This window comes from Barbatula barbatula (genome assembly GCF_947034865.1).
Source record: "Barbatula barbatula genome assembly, chromosome: 9".
NCBI lineage: Eukaryota > Metazoa > Chordata > Actinopteri > Cypriniformes > Nemacheilidae > Barbatula > Barbatula barbatula.
In genome coordinates this window covers 22,734,658-22,747,843 of record NC_136772.1, presented here as the reverse complement: position 1 = coordinate 22,747,843, position 13,186 = coordinate 22,734,658, and the positions used below count along the sequence as shown (strand labels likewise).

The 13,186-nt window shown below is 39.4% G+C and overlaps 1 protein-coding gene across 1 annotated transcript in view; it reads right to left on the bottom strand.

The window, feature by feature from the left end:
* kalrna (kalirin RhoGEF kinase a) overlaps window positions 1-13,186 on the bottom strand; it is a gene marked incomplete at its 5' end in the record, with an annotated part of 110,678 nt that overhangs the window by 7,074 nt on the left and 90,418 nt on the right. Inside the window, 15 exons of the mRNA XM_079464986.1 lie at window positions 830-1,083; window positions 1,219-1,439; window positions 1,533-1,704; window positions 1,913-2,098; window positions 3,489-3,566; window positions 3,721-3,771; window positions 3,861-3,953; window positions 4,051-4,137; window positions 4,214-4,283; window positions 4,371-4,474; window positions 4,830-4,896; window positions 6,146-6,261; window positions 6,955-7,050; window positions 8,209-8,346; window positions 9,043-9,308. Of these exons, the coding sequence (XP_079321112.1) occupies window positions 830-1,083; window positions 1,219-1,439; window positions 1,533-1,704; window positions 1,913-2,098; window positions 3,489-3,566; window positions 3,721-3,771; window positions 3,861-3,953; window positions 4,051-4,137; window positions 4,214-4,283; window positions 4,371-4,474; window positions 4,830-4,896; window positions 6,146-6,261; window positions 6,955-7,050; window positions 8,209-8,346; window positions 9,043-9,308 (1,999 nt within the window). The remainder of the gene's footprint in view (window positions 1-829; window positions 1,084-1,218; window positions 1,440-1,532; window positions 1,705-1,912; window positions 2,099-3,488; window positions 3,567-3,720; window positions 3,772-3,860; window positions 3,954-4,050; window positions 4,138-4,213; window positions 4,284-4,370; window positions 4,475-4,829; window positions 4,897-6,145; window positions 6,262-6,954; window positions 7,051-8,208; window positions 8,347-9,042; window positions 9,309-13,186) is intronic.

Sequence of the window (13,186 nt, the reverse complement as noted above, 5' to 3'; positions counted from 1 at the left end):
GCTAACAAGACTTTGTACGTCCTAAGTGGTCTATTAGTGCGTCTCTTTTACATAATTCACATACTGTAGCTACTACAAACAAATAGTTTGACTTAAAAAAGTAATAAATAAAACAGGATCCATTTAACTAAGTCATGTGCATGTCAACATTTTATTTTACATATTCAATATGATACATTTAAAATTAATAGTTACACTACAACATGGCAACTATATTTCTATTGCACAAACCTGACTTTTTAATAATAAGGGTTCACTTAAATAGTGCAAAAGGCTTTTTACAGGAATGTGCTAGAAACAGTAAACAAACCAACAGTATTTACAGTGAATGGTTGACATGAGATCCTGTAGAAGAAACAAAACAAAACAACAACAAAAACGCTATACAAAAATACATTTAAAACAAATATACAACTTATTAAAAAACGGCCGTAGACATCAGCATCCGTTCTCCACCAGAACAAGATGATTCACAAGACCTCTCTTTACTTTCTCTTTCTTTTTTGTTTCGGCACGAAACAACAGAAAACAAATCAACAAAAACCAAAGAAACAATAAAAAACAGGGTGTTAGAAAACTGAAATAAGTGTCCAGACGTGTCCGTTTCCACACTGATGTAAGATCACTACAGTCCTTTCATAATCATTCTTTGCGCTTTTTAAACGTTCGACCCAGACCAAAACCTTGAGAACAAATCAAAATGTCCTGTGCAAAAGGCTCCACAACATCCGGGTTAGTTCCAACAGAATGGGATGGGGGTGTTCAAAAATGGGTGTGCAGGCTTTAAACAACCCAATCAGAGCTCCAGTTAGTGTTGATTGACACTTACTTGATGTTTAAGTCTGCAGTAGTGTCTATGAGGCCTTTAGTAAGCGGGCTCAGGATGTGTCCCGGTACCCAGCCCTCGGCGGCCGGTGATTGGCTGTTGGCGGATCGGTACACCAGGTACATGTTTTGCTGATTGGTGGCCAGTATCTGTACCGTCTCACCCTGCGAGACACAGATCTCGTTCTCTTTCAGTGCATTATAGTCCTGAGTCACCAACATTGAGGACGACGTACCGTTACTGCCGCCCCTGTCATGCTGCTTCCGAAAACACACAAAAACAAAATACTGAATGTTTTGAACAGATGCATGCGTCATTCCGGCTTACAGATAGCCACATACTCGTACTAAAAGCTTCGAAACCTCATTTTAAGCTTAATGGGTTGTTCTCACCCTGAGGGAGTGGTATCTGTCCAGGTCGTGGCATGAACTGCCGTTGGAGGTAGGTAGCTTTAGCGGAATGGAGCTCCGTCCGGACAGAGAGGGTTTCTCCGCTCCCAGTGAAACGGTAGAGCTGGGTCTGCTGTTGGACTGAGCTGTACGCCCACCGCCGGATGACACTCGGGTCAGAGACTGAGAGCCGCTCCGCTGATATTCAATGGGAGACTGAAGAGCTGTGTATCGATATTCACAAACACATCATTGATCCGGATGAACGAGCTCCAGAGAAGAGTTTATAGGGACGGTGAAAAAGGACGTTTTCTCACCTGACAAGAACTTGTTTTGTAGGTCCAGAAGATCAGTAATGTGCTGAACCCAGACCTGTTTAATGTCAGTGTTTGCCGCCTGCAGGGTGAAGCGTTCGGCTGACCCGCGACACGACAACACTAATTTACATGGGTCGTTTTCAACATGCTCTTCTAGACCCAGGCGGCTCACCTGTGCACACACAATATCATGATGATGAGGTGACTTTGGCAAGTAGAATTCGTTTTTCATACACAACGAGAATTTGTCCAAAACATTTCCTGAAAGCTTGTTTGGCTTCGAATTTGAAAATACGAGCTTCAAGAACACAGATCAAGTCATTGTTGTCATCATTACAAACTTAAGTTTCAGGAATCGAGATGCTAGTGAACAGGCTTACTTTGATGCTCTTTTTAAACTGATATCCTGGTATGGACGAGCCTTTCCGTAAGAGCTCGCTGAAGATGACGATCTGCTCGAAGAGGAACACCCTGCGTTCTTTACTGCGGGACAGAACGCCGGAGTCCTGCTCCGTCACAAAGAACGTGTCCTGCTGCAGGAGCTTCCCTTGACTCGTCAACTTTCCCTGAAGGAAATCAACATAAGAACAGCATGAGGTGGTGAACGCGCATATCGCTGTGTATCCCATGTGTACGTTTATCCACATTTTACAGTGACTTTAACAGTGAAAACACCAGTGACGGGCAGAGCGATGCGATCTCATTCATTTCAATGGAGAGCTGGCGACTTGGAACTGGGCATGTCCAGCGACGTCAAGCAACAAATGTTGAAAATTATTTTGCAAATGATGAGCGACTTTGGAGAGCGATTACCAATAGGAGTAAAGTAGTGGAGTTCACATCTTCCGTCTCTCGTCAGTTACTGGAGGGTTTGTGCAAACTGTTGCCAGGACAACCGAAGCAAGGAACGCCTTCTAACAATCTCAAAGCAAGAGACAAGCGACATACAGCGATAACGTCTCTGGCTGTCTGAACGGGGATTAATGCTGTGTTCACACCAAACCTCACTCTTTATTACTCGCGGGAATAGTTCGTTATTTTTGCGCAAGTGACGCTAAAATCATCGTGCGATGAGGAATGTCTTCATGTGTCCGGACGTGTCAAACAGTAGGTGTCAATCAGCTCTTGAAAATGTTCAACTTGTTCAACAAACGAGTTGACATGCCATAATCGCGCTGCCCGAAATTCGTGTTTGGTGTGAACTCAGCCTTTTTTTCCCGTTTGTTCGTTTACTTCATTTGGAAGTGGATTTATTTTTTCAAAAACACACAGTTGGATGCAGACTTTTCAGAAATACTGAAAATAAAAGATGTCTATGACTATGTTTATCATATTGCTTTGTATGTTTTGTCATTTAATATGTCGTTTATTACTTTCAGGTCTTGAATGTGACACCCCATCACAACTGTCAAAACCAGAAAAGGAATTAACATGTTTCATCCAAATTGTGTTTTTTATGCTAAAACTACAGTATATGTAGACCAGTGTTGTGTGTAACTAGCGTATTTAGTTACTGTAATTTAATTACGTTTCCCTTAAAAAAGTAAAGTAATGGATTACAGTTCCTTTGGATGTTATTGAACTAAATACTGTGTGATGTATACAGTACATGATATCTTTAAAATGCATGCTTTACTGTATCTTTCTCACATTTGTAATGCTTACGTCAGTTTATGTAGTTATTTATTTCAATGAATTAAGAGTCGATTCATGTCTACCCTTGAATCACTTTACTCATCAAGGTTGTTTCAGGATATAGAAAGTAGTTAAGTAATAAGTCATAAAATACATTTTGGAGAGATTGATTTCTACAGAAATCTAAATACTTGTCATTAGTAACTAGTAATGAATTACCTTTTCAGAGTAACTTACCCAACTCTGATGTAGACGTCAGAAAACAATCAAAACCAACAACTTGAACAATTTAAAGTACACATTTGTTTCAGAATACTGCACCTCAAATCCCTGCAATCGACCCAGATTCATCATATCGTTGCACGACTTGGGAACCTGAGACATCAGATCTACCGCTTTCTGTTACACACAAAAGAAATCTGTCTGACCTCTGGGAATTGAAACAAAGTGTTTCAACCTTTGCTTACGAATACCGACACCATGATTCATTCGAATATCAAAATGTTACTGTGCAAAGTACTTTAGATGTGAAAGGACTGTATGATAATGGTACCTCTATATTCTGACAATCAAAGCCGGCCTTTAGACTGTACTTCAAGAAGTCCTTAAAAATTGTAAACGTAGAAAATATTAGATACATGGATGAGATATGATTCATAAACCGTGCAAAGTAAACATTCTTTTTCACTTTACCTTCAGTAGTAGTTGGTATTTAGTAATTCTCTGAATGGGTTTAATGAGATAATCACTGATGGTCAGTCGTGAGCTGATGTCCTGCTGAATCCCCTGAGAACCGGAACAAACACCAGACAAATACATATCATCTTGAGTCGATGAAAACACACACGAGAGGTGATCCAAACAAGTGTAAAGTCTGGCTTACCTCAAAGTATGAATCATATTCTGCTACAATGTATTCAGATTTAGGTTTGTTTTGGCAGTAAATCACATACATGTGTAGACGTCTCTCCTGCATGAATACAAACACTTCATGACTGATCCATTCACACGCAAACACAAACACAAACACAAACAAACACTCTTACATGTTTACTGAACAGCCCAGGCAGCTTCTCATGATCTTCAAGACATTTCTCCAGTTCACCCACAAAGAAACTTCAGAAAGCAAAACCAATACAGCGTTAATCTAATTTCACTAATTTTCTTAGGAGATAAACGTTTCTTTGTTTCGTGAGAACTCACTCCTTGTGCCAGTCGTAGATTTGGTGAATGTTTCCGAAGACAATCTTGTCTTTTCCTTTCATATCATCAGGAACTCCTTTCTCCTCTATTCCCTTCATGAAGCCCTTCAGAAAAAAAAAACATCAACCACATTTGAGTCCCGGCTCAAAACAAACACGCAGAGGCATCGGAAATAAAAGATAATAAAGAGCACCATAAATAGCAAGTAAGCACTGAAACTCGGATGACGACTTATAGCAATGCAAACTAGTAATGACACGGCAGATAATGTTCAATGATACGAAGTGGTGGATGCAAATGGCTTTTATCTTTAGAGCAGACGGACAAAAACAAACACATCACATACAATACTGTCTCATGTAGAAGGATTAGCCATACAAAAAATATGTTCATGCTAAAGGCGTCATATGCATTTACTTATCGCATAATGTATAGTTGACAGAGATGCTCTGTTCTTACCTCGACCAAAATGCCTAAATCCTTCACATAGTCATTTTCTGTCTGAATTAATTCATTCACAACAAACCTGAAACACAAAGCCATTGCAGAAGGTCAAGAAGAAAATATACCAATGATATTATTACCACAACATTAACACAACGGGAAAAACATAAATACGGACATTGTTCCAGGTCTGATGGATTGTCAAAGACCTAACCGTTACGTTTCACATGTTTCTTTCTTCAACAGCAGAGAAGATTTAAGACTAGGGGACAGCATAGCATACAGAAAAAGAAAATGTGAACCATTTTTTTAAAGGCACAGTGTGTAGCATTCACGCTAGAGGTTGCATTTAAAAAACAATAAAGGCGTATCTTGATGACACCGGAAGGACTGTGGAATTTTGTAGTTTTTTAACCTTCACTGACGATTGAGATCAATCTGGTGGGACTCACAAATCATGCTCATGGATGACGCTATTGGCTGGTAATGACACAACATGATAAGGAGCGTCGCTACCTTGGTTTCATGCTGCGTTCCAGACAACTTGGATTTCAAGTATTGCCAACCTCAATCCTGAAAGTGAACGTATGGAACGACAAACAAAGTCGTTTATTTTACGCGTCATTTGACATCATGCATAAGATGGAGAATAGCCCTTAGCAACCTTATGTGAACCGTAAAGAAACTATTAGTACAACATGTATGAACATGAACATTAATATACCCAGAAACTATTCCTACGTTTGAATAGCTGCCATGTAATGTTCTTTGACGCGTGGTTGACTGGAACGGTATGAGGTCGGAAGTCGGATATTTTTTTACGTTATAATATCCCAAACCCGAGTTGTCTCGAAGGCAGCATCATATGGGGGATTCAAACTTTTTTGGAAACATTTGGGATAATGCAAGTACACAAGTAAACACATTTTTTGTTTTATATTTGAATAAAAAATTCTTACATAATGTGCCTTTAACCAAACAGTCATGTTACCAAAAGGGTTGCCAGATCTGCTTAACAACATACCCCAAATATCAAATGTTCCTGTTTTATATTAATTTAGCATCAATCCATGGAAACGAAAAAAACCCAGTCTCACAAAAAATCAGCTTACACAGTCTCATCACTCTCTCTCAGTTTATATCTAATGTAAATTGGGTACAGTATTTCAGTAAAAAATATCCATTTCCGCATTATGTCAAAACATGTGGAAACAACGATTGCAATGTAAATTAACTATTTACAGGTAAAATACAGGTTAAAGATACCAAAAAGGTGCATGTATTCCACTAAATTGGTTTTAGACATGAATGTAGTCGTTTGTGTGTCTTACATGCGTCCCCGCAGTGCTTTGGCTTTCTGCTCCTGCTCAGGGTTTCTGGGTGGTGTGGGGCTCTGCTCCGCTTGGTTTACTGGGTTGAATCCTGGGTACGACCCCGGCTCCAATGTCTGGGCAAAAAGAAAAACAAGACACTCTGGTCAGAGGCTACACGTACATACAAAAGATCAAACAGCACCACAACACCAGCACTGCTCAAACTAACTGTAGGAGAAACGAATATGAGGGGAACTTTTCCAATACTGTGTTTGAATTGTTTTCCGAACTATAAAAATGTTTCGGATTCCAATCTAGGATCCAACCTTTAGCAGGCTAAACTTACATCCCATACTTCATCATTTTCTGGTGAATATTCAGTTTTGCCAAGAAATACTGTGTGTAATGTAAAGTAAATGGTGTAATTGCTGTTTTTGATGAAAACTGAATGTTTAAACACAGAAAAAAGCTGACGGAGATCTCTTATGACACGATAACATTATCTTCACAGCACACATCAGCATGTTTACATCCAAACAAAGAATATAACAGGTCTGACTGGACTTCATTAAACAAGGTCAAGTGTACAGCCCGAGCGTCTCTGTAATAAATATTAAACATTAACAGACCCACACGGAACGAAAGAGGTGTATCAGCATGTGCTTTCACCGAACACATGACACTAGTGCAAAAGATCTCTAACAGTGATTGTCTCACGTCAACAGAAAACCAAAACCGGGAGGAAAAGCGGAAAAAACAGGGGGTTATTAGTTCTTCTTGCTTGAGTTAGGAGAGGGAAAACAGGCCGGGGGTTATGACAAACTTACCATCTTTGTTTTGACCAATTTCTCTATAGCACTGACAAGCTCAGCGGCGCTGGGAACGTCAGCCGAGCTCTGCCGTGAAGCCAGAAGCACAGACGACTACATGACAGCAGGTCAAGAAGAGAGACATTACAGAGGAGGAGAGAGAGAAACACACAGGTAGATCAGAAGGGCAAGTGCCCAGCATGAGGTTTTAGCCCACGTTATCAAGCTTAGCTTTGAGGAGAAGCAGGCACGCAAGTTAAGAACATGTCCAGGTAATGCCCCATATATAACGAATTATTATATTTCGCTTTAACAGAATTAGGCAAGTTTGGCATGTTTTATTAAAATGCATTGAATAAAACGAAAGCTAGACTGTAAAAATACTGTAAAAATAACTGTATTCCCCGAAAGTGCACGGTTTTCATGTTTTTTGTCATTCGCTGTCAATTCTGTAATTTCACAAAAAAAATTACTCACAGCTACATATTTTTCTTGTAAAAACTATTACCGTATTTAAATAAACAGTAAAATTCTGTATAATTCCTCCATTATACGTGAGTGTGTACAGTTTTAGGCATTATTTTCTTATTAACAGACTAAGGAGGGTTACTTCTGAAATTACAGTCACAAATTACTTCATGAAAAAAGAGAAAAGTATTTAGTAACTTAATCCAAGCAAAAACATATAAAAGTAATGCCATCTGCTAACTTTTGGATTCCTCACATATGTAAATTGTATTTATTAAGGATTTGGTCCTTCACAGTGCTCGTATGCCAAAATACTGATTCATTTTGTTTTAAGTGTAACCATTGTAATCCTGATAGTATTCTCAATTTTTAATGAAATGTACCTGATTACTGTTTTTTCACGTTACTGTAATGAATTACAGTTACTAGTTTTTCTATCCTGATAATGTAGCGCCGTTACATGTAATCCATTACTCCTCAACCCTTCTTATGAAGTATGACAGGACATGTTTTCATGAGATGTCAGTATAAACAATCGCTATTGTAAGGCACAGCCAAAGCAGATAAAGCGTTTCATGCAAAAAAAGGTTAAATTTGTAGTTAGTTGACAAAAAGAGAGAGTCTCCACCCGGTGAGTTTTGGATGATGCTGACATTAGGGAGTGTGTGTATGTGTGAGGGAGGGAGGGAGGGAGGCAGGTGGAGGCCGTTATAAACACATGATGAGTGACAGTGTATGTTATCTCTGCTGACTCCTATGACATTACAATCTCTGAGCTCCTCCCCTTGAACCCTGTCTGTCTACCTTCTCCTCCTGAGCTGAAGAGTTTTGGATGATCTCCATGGGGGGAGGCAGCGGGGTGTGCGACTCATCCTCTGGCTCCTCCTCTCCTCCGCTGTGCATCCCAGATTTGGACAGAGTTCTCTCTTCTTTACGCACTCTCTGGAAACAAAGAATAAGTCATTAAGCAAATCTGCAATAAATGTTATAATCACATGTGTGAGCTAAGACCCAAGCAATCACTCAAAACAAACCAGAATCCACATCACTGTAGCGGCACATTCTCAGTTTTGTGCCAATATGTTCTTAGATAAGGAATGTGCCGTCTCTCTGGAATACAGCAGTCATGGTTAATGTGGATCATTGTGGTGGTGTTCACACAGAGGCTCTTTTGTAGAAACACATTAAATGGCAGAGAGCTTTAAAGAGTCAGGCAAATCATCACCCTCTGATCGGCTGGAGCCACAGCAGCCCTTTAATAAAGCATTAAGCCAGCCCACAGAACAACAGGACCACTTTTCTCTCTCGGGCCATGGTTGCGTAAAAGATTTGAGATGGTGAATGAAGGAGATTTTATGAAACATTTCTGACACTAAAGATGCCGTCCATAGTCACCACTGTCAGATGTAAAATCTATCTATGTTTTGTGAATGTGGGATGAATATCTATTTAGAAAAAAATCTGTAACGATAGCACGATGGGAGAGGTTAAGAAAAAGTTATTTTTCCCAAACTCAAATGTTCGTCAAGCCTTAAAAGATGTTATAGTGGCTTAATATGAATATAGAGAATTGAATCAGGTACATATTTCTATAATTTAAAAGATTTACACCCATAGTTAAAAAAAGTTATGAGCCACCTCCTCCAGGGCATCATCCTGTAGTTCGGGCGGCCCCAGGTCAATGCTCTTGCGCCCTTCGCGTTTCTGCTTCTGTTTGCTGGGGATCTTTTTAATGTTGCTGCCATGACTGAGGCGCCGGACGGGGCTGGTCAGCCACTTCTTCAGTGTGTTCCCTGAGCGTTTGGGTCCTGCGGAGCTGCTGTTGAGAGAATTCAGGGATGCCTGGGACTGTAGTGCGACCACAGACTCTGTCTTTCCTTCTGGACCACTAACTGTATAGTTTTCTGCAAAATAAAGAAATCATGAATGTCAAAATTATGCATAAATGCTCTTTAAGCAATATTCTTGACCTATCTGCTGCTTTTGACACTGTAAAGCACCAGATACTTGCATTCACCGTCTCATCGCTGTGTATCGTGTTAGACACTGCACTGGTTCGACCTCAATGTAGCGTAATCAAAAGAGAGAGTAGGGGTGTCTAAGTCACACTTAGGGTGTACCTCAGGGTTCGATGTGAGGCCCCCTCCTCTTGACAATACTCAACTTTGCTGAGACTTATCATCAGACATATCCACATGGACATATTCTTTTGAGCTTCTATTATGTCTACCTTAAAAAACAGGTGGGTAAGTACAGTCCACTAGACAGACAGCAGCTCAGCTCAGTGTAAATTAGTGTCAGAGCGGCTCTTTTACAGTTTAAATGAAGGCCTTTTTTTAAACACAACCACTCGTCTTAGGTACAGCTCGAAGGATCCTGTGTGAGCAGTTCATGAGAAATACCTGAGATATCCCCCTCAGAGCACAGTATCATTCCTAATCACGCTGCTGTGCTTACAGGCGCTGTGTGTGACAAGCATGTCTCTGTTGAGTGTTGAAGTGCTTTCTGAAGAGCAAACCTGCGTAACACAGGCACTGGCTGACGACAGCGAGCAGTCTTGTGAGTGTGTGATTATGTGTGGTGCGAAGAGAGGGTCTGATGAGGGCAGTTATTAGGCACTGCCATTTACACACACACACACACACACACTTTTCCAAAGAGACAGAGAAGATCTTTGTTCGTTTTGAGTGGCCAAATCACATTTCCACAGAAAGCAGTGTCTGCATCGTATGACTACATTTACTACAAACGTCTATACCACCTCCACAGTAGATATATCAGGTCCCTCCATCAATGTACAATATTTCGTAAGTGGAGTTTAGACTTGATCTATCAGGCGAGTTTTAAAAGATGGCTTACAAACATGGCTTTGGTGATGTGCTGAATATTCCTACAAACACTGCCATTTAAAATATGCCAAAATGTTAATATTATAAATTGTCCCCGTAATCGCTGCTTGCAGCTATAGTTTTATATGCTTTTGTCATTTTATTATGAATTTGATTGTTTTCTATGTTGCTATATAACAGGGGTCTCCAACCTTTTTGTAAGCGAGGGCTACCAAAATATCGAAAATCCTCTAGAGGGCTACTTGTTGATAACATACTTTCAAACTTTAAACATGTGATGCCTTATTTTTACGCTCACAGAACCAAATTCCCATATTGTATTCTGTATTTATTCTAACTGTATATCCTGCACTTGCTAACTGCACTTCTGGTTAGACCTAAACTACATTTCGTTACACTGTACTTGTATATGTGTAATGACAATAAAGTTGAATCTAATCTAAAAAAATCTTTTTCTTTCAGATATTTTGGCACTTGAATATATTAAAGCGTATAACACTTGCTAATAATAAACTTTCATGACGATGTAGCACTTGGCTGATCAGTATAGTAACAGATTTGTCAACTGTCTTGAGCATTATTGGTGAGCCCTCTGTTTAGCGGGCACCTTATAGAGTTCATGCAGGCTACCAGGTGTAGAGACCACTGCACCACGTTGGAGACCACTGCTATATAAGATTTATTTAGTTTTAATGTAGTATCTATTTAATATTATTAATGAAGTGCCTTAAACTTATTTCTGTTTATTTAAGTGAAGTTCACCCACTTTGTGACATCACAACGGAAAGCCGTGCTACTGTGTGACCTTGCCTTTAACCTGTTATCAGTGTTATTTGCTGGAAACTTCATGCGATAACACTTAATAAATGTTTATTTTCCAAAGATCAAACACTTGTACATTTAGCTTCACAAGTGTTACCATGGTAATGTATAGTAATGCTTTTACTGTTGTTTTAATGGAAAGTGTGGTTTGGGCCGCACTTTAAAATCTGTGAATATCACTTTACATCACTACAATCACATTAGGTAACAAAATATCAATAAAATGACACAACAGCTTTCTTTTGCAATAACTTCACTTTCATTTTCAGACATTTTTGCAAAGAAATCAATGCAAGGTCATGGCGTGTTCCTCAAGTTCACACAGGTGTCCAGACGAGTAACCACAGGTGTACATCATCACTCACAACTGACAACCACAATATTTCGGGTTTGTGCTTTAAAAATTGGTGCTTTATCAAGACAACACATTCAACACAATCTATATGAGTCACAGTTTCCAGCAGTGTTGTGAAAGACTGACACTCCCACATCATGCTGTGAATTCATCACACTTCTCATAACAGACTAAGTGTTGTGAAAAAATATAAATGTGAAACAGCAATTAACAAACAACTGATTAAAAAAAGCAATAACTCTACAGAATAACATGTAACATCATAGCCATGTAAACATTCTATAATGTAACAACCACTATAACAGCGATAGTATCGCTCATAAATGCTGACTGGTTACCTGCTACTAATATCACTGCTAAATAAAACTTTCACTTTAATAGAGACTTAAGCTTCTAGTAAAACAATAGAAGACAAGCCATTCATGAAATCGATTTAACTTACATTTTTGACCCACTTTTTACTTTCGCTTTTCATATCTTTGAGGCTATTCTGTACACCACTGTCTGTGTTTTGTTTAAACATACATCTATTCAGCCAAGCATTCACTTCATACATAATATGCAAAATTAATAAATGAATGATTAGCAGCTACGCCAACTATTCTCTTTCCGCCTTCCTCCCCAGTCGTAGGTAGAAATGATGCCTTAACCAAGAGCAATGACGGACTACTTGTCACATTAATGCTAAATTTACAATACTTCATATATAATGCTAAACTTACATCACATGACAGCAGTTTAAAGTTATAGCTGCATTATTATGCCATTACTGTGTATTCTTTAAATATATCAGAACAGCTAATACACAAAAGAGATAAGTATGAACATCCATTCATGAACAGATTCATTCAACTTCAGTTGACATTAAAGTGGCTACCAAACAATGTAATCTTACGCAACTTCCTGAAAACCAGGTACGAGTTTTACAGTTTGGTGTTCAATGAAACAAACAGGCAGATGTGTCGTCTCTTATCTGCTATTGAGTCTGTGCTTTAACATTCCACTGCCGTCAACAAAACCCAGCACGCTTCAGAGGACGTGGCTTTTATCCAAATACTTTACACACGTTGGTTTTTGTGAGTGGGACCAGTTCAGAAGCACATACACTCGGTCCAGACCAGCAGCATTCCATTCATAGGTGAGCAGTTTCATATGCCGCCCCTCTCTCTCTCTCTCTCTCTCTCTCTCTCACTCACACTCACACATTTCTGCTGACTGTACATGACAGCAGTATACACTTCCGAAATAAGGGAGTGATCTAATGTTCTCACATTATCACACCTTCAAAGAGTCAGTAAAGCTCTAATTTGGTCTCCAAGACTGCAGGAGTTCAACATCAGACCTGGGCAGAGATTAACAGCAACATATTAACAGATTATTTTTCATATGAAAACAAAGGTGATGGTTTTATACCTGCTGTAATAGAATAGTAGGTATGTTCTGATGCCAGTATTGATAGTGACAAAACACAAAGAACCCCAGAAACAAGTAAAGTAAAGCAGGGATGGGCAGTCTGACCACAATCTTAATAATAGGACGAGTCGTTTTATGTCAGAGTTACTTCTTTCTTCTCCCCACAGTATATCTTTCCACTTAACTATCTGGCTGTTTGTTTCTGTAGAATCTTACAAGCTGTATTCATCCTCTCTGTAGCTGAAGAGGTGTTCGTTAATATGCCAGAGGAGAACTGGTCCTCTCATTTTTGTCTCCACATATAGAACCCAGTGGAGTTCAAGTCCCTCGCCCCGTTGCCTTT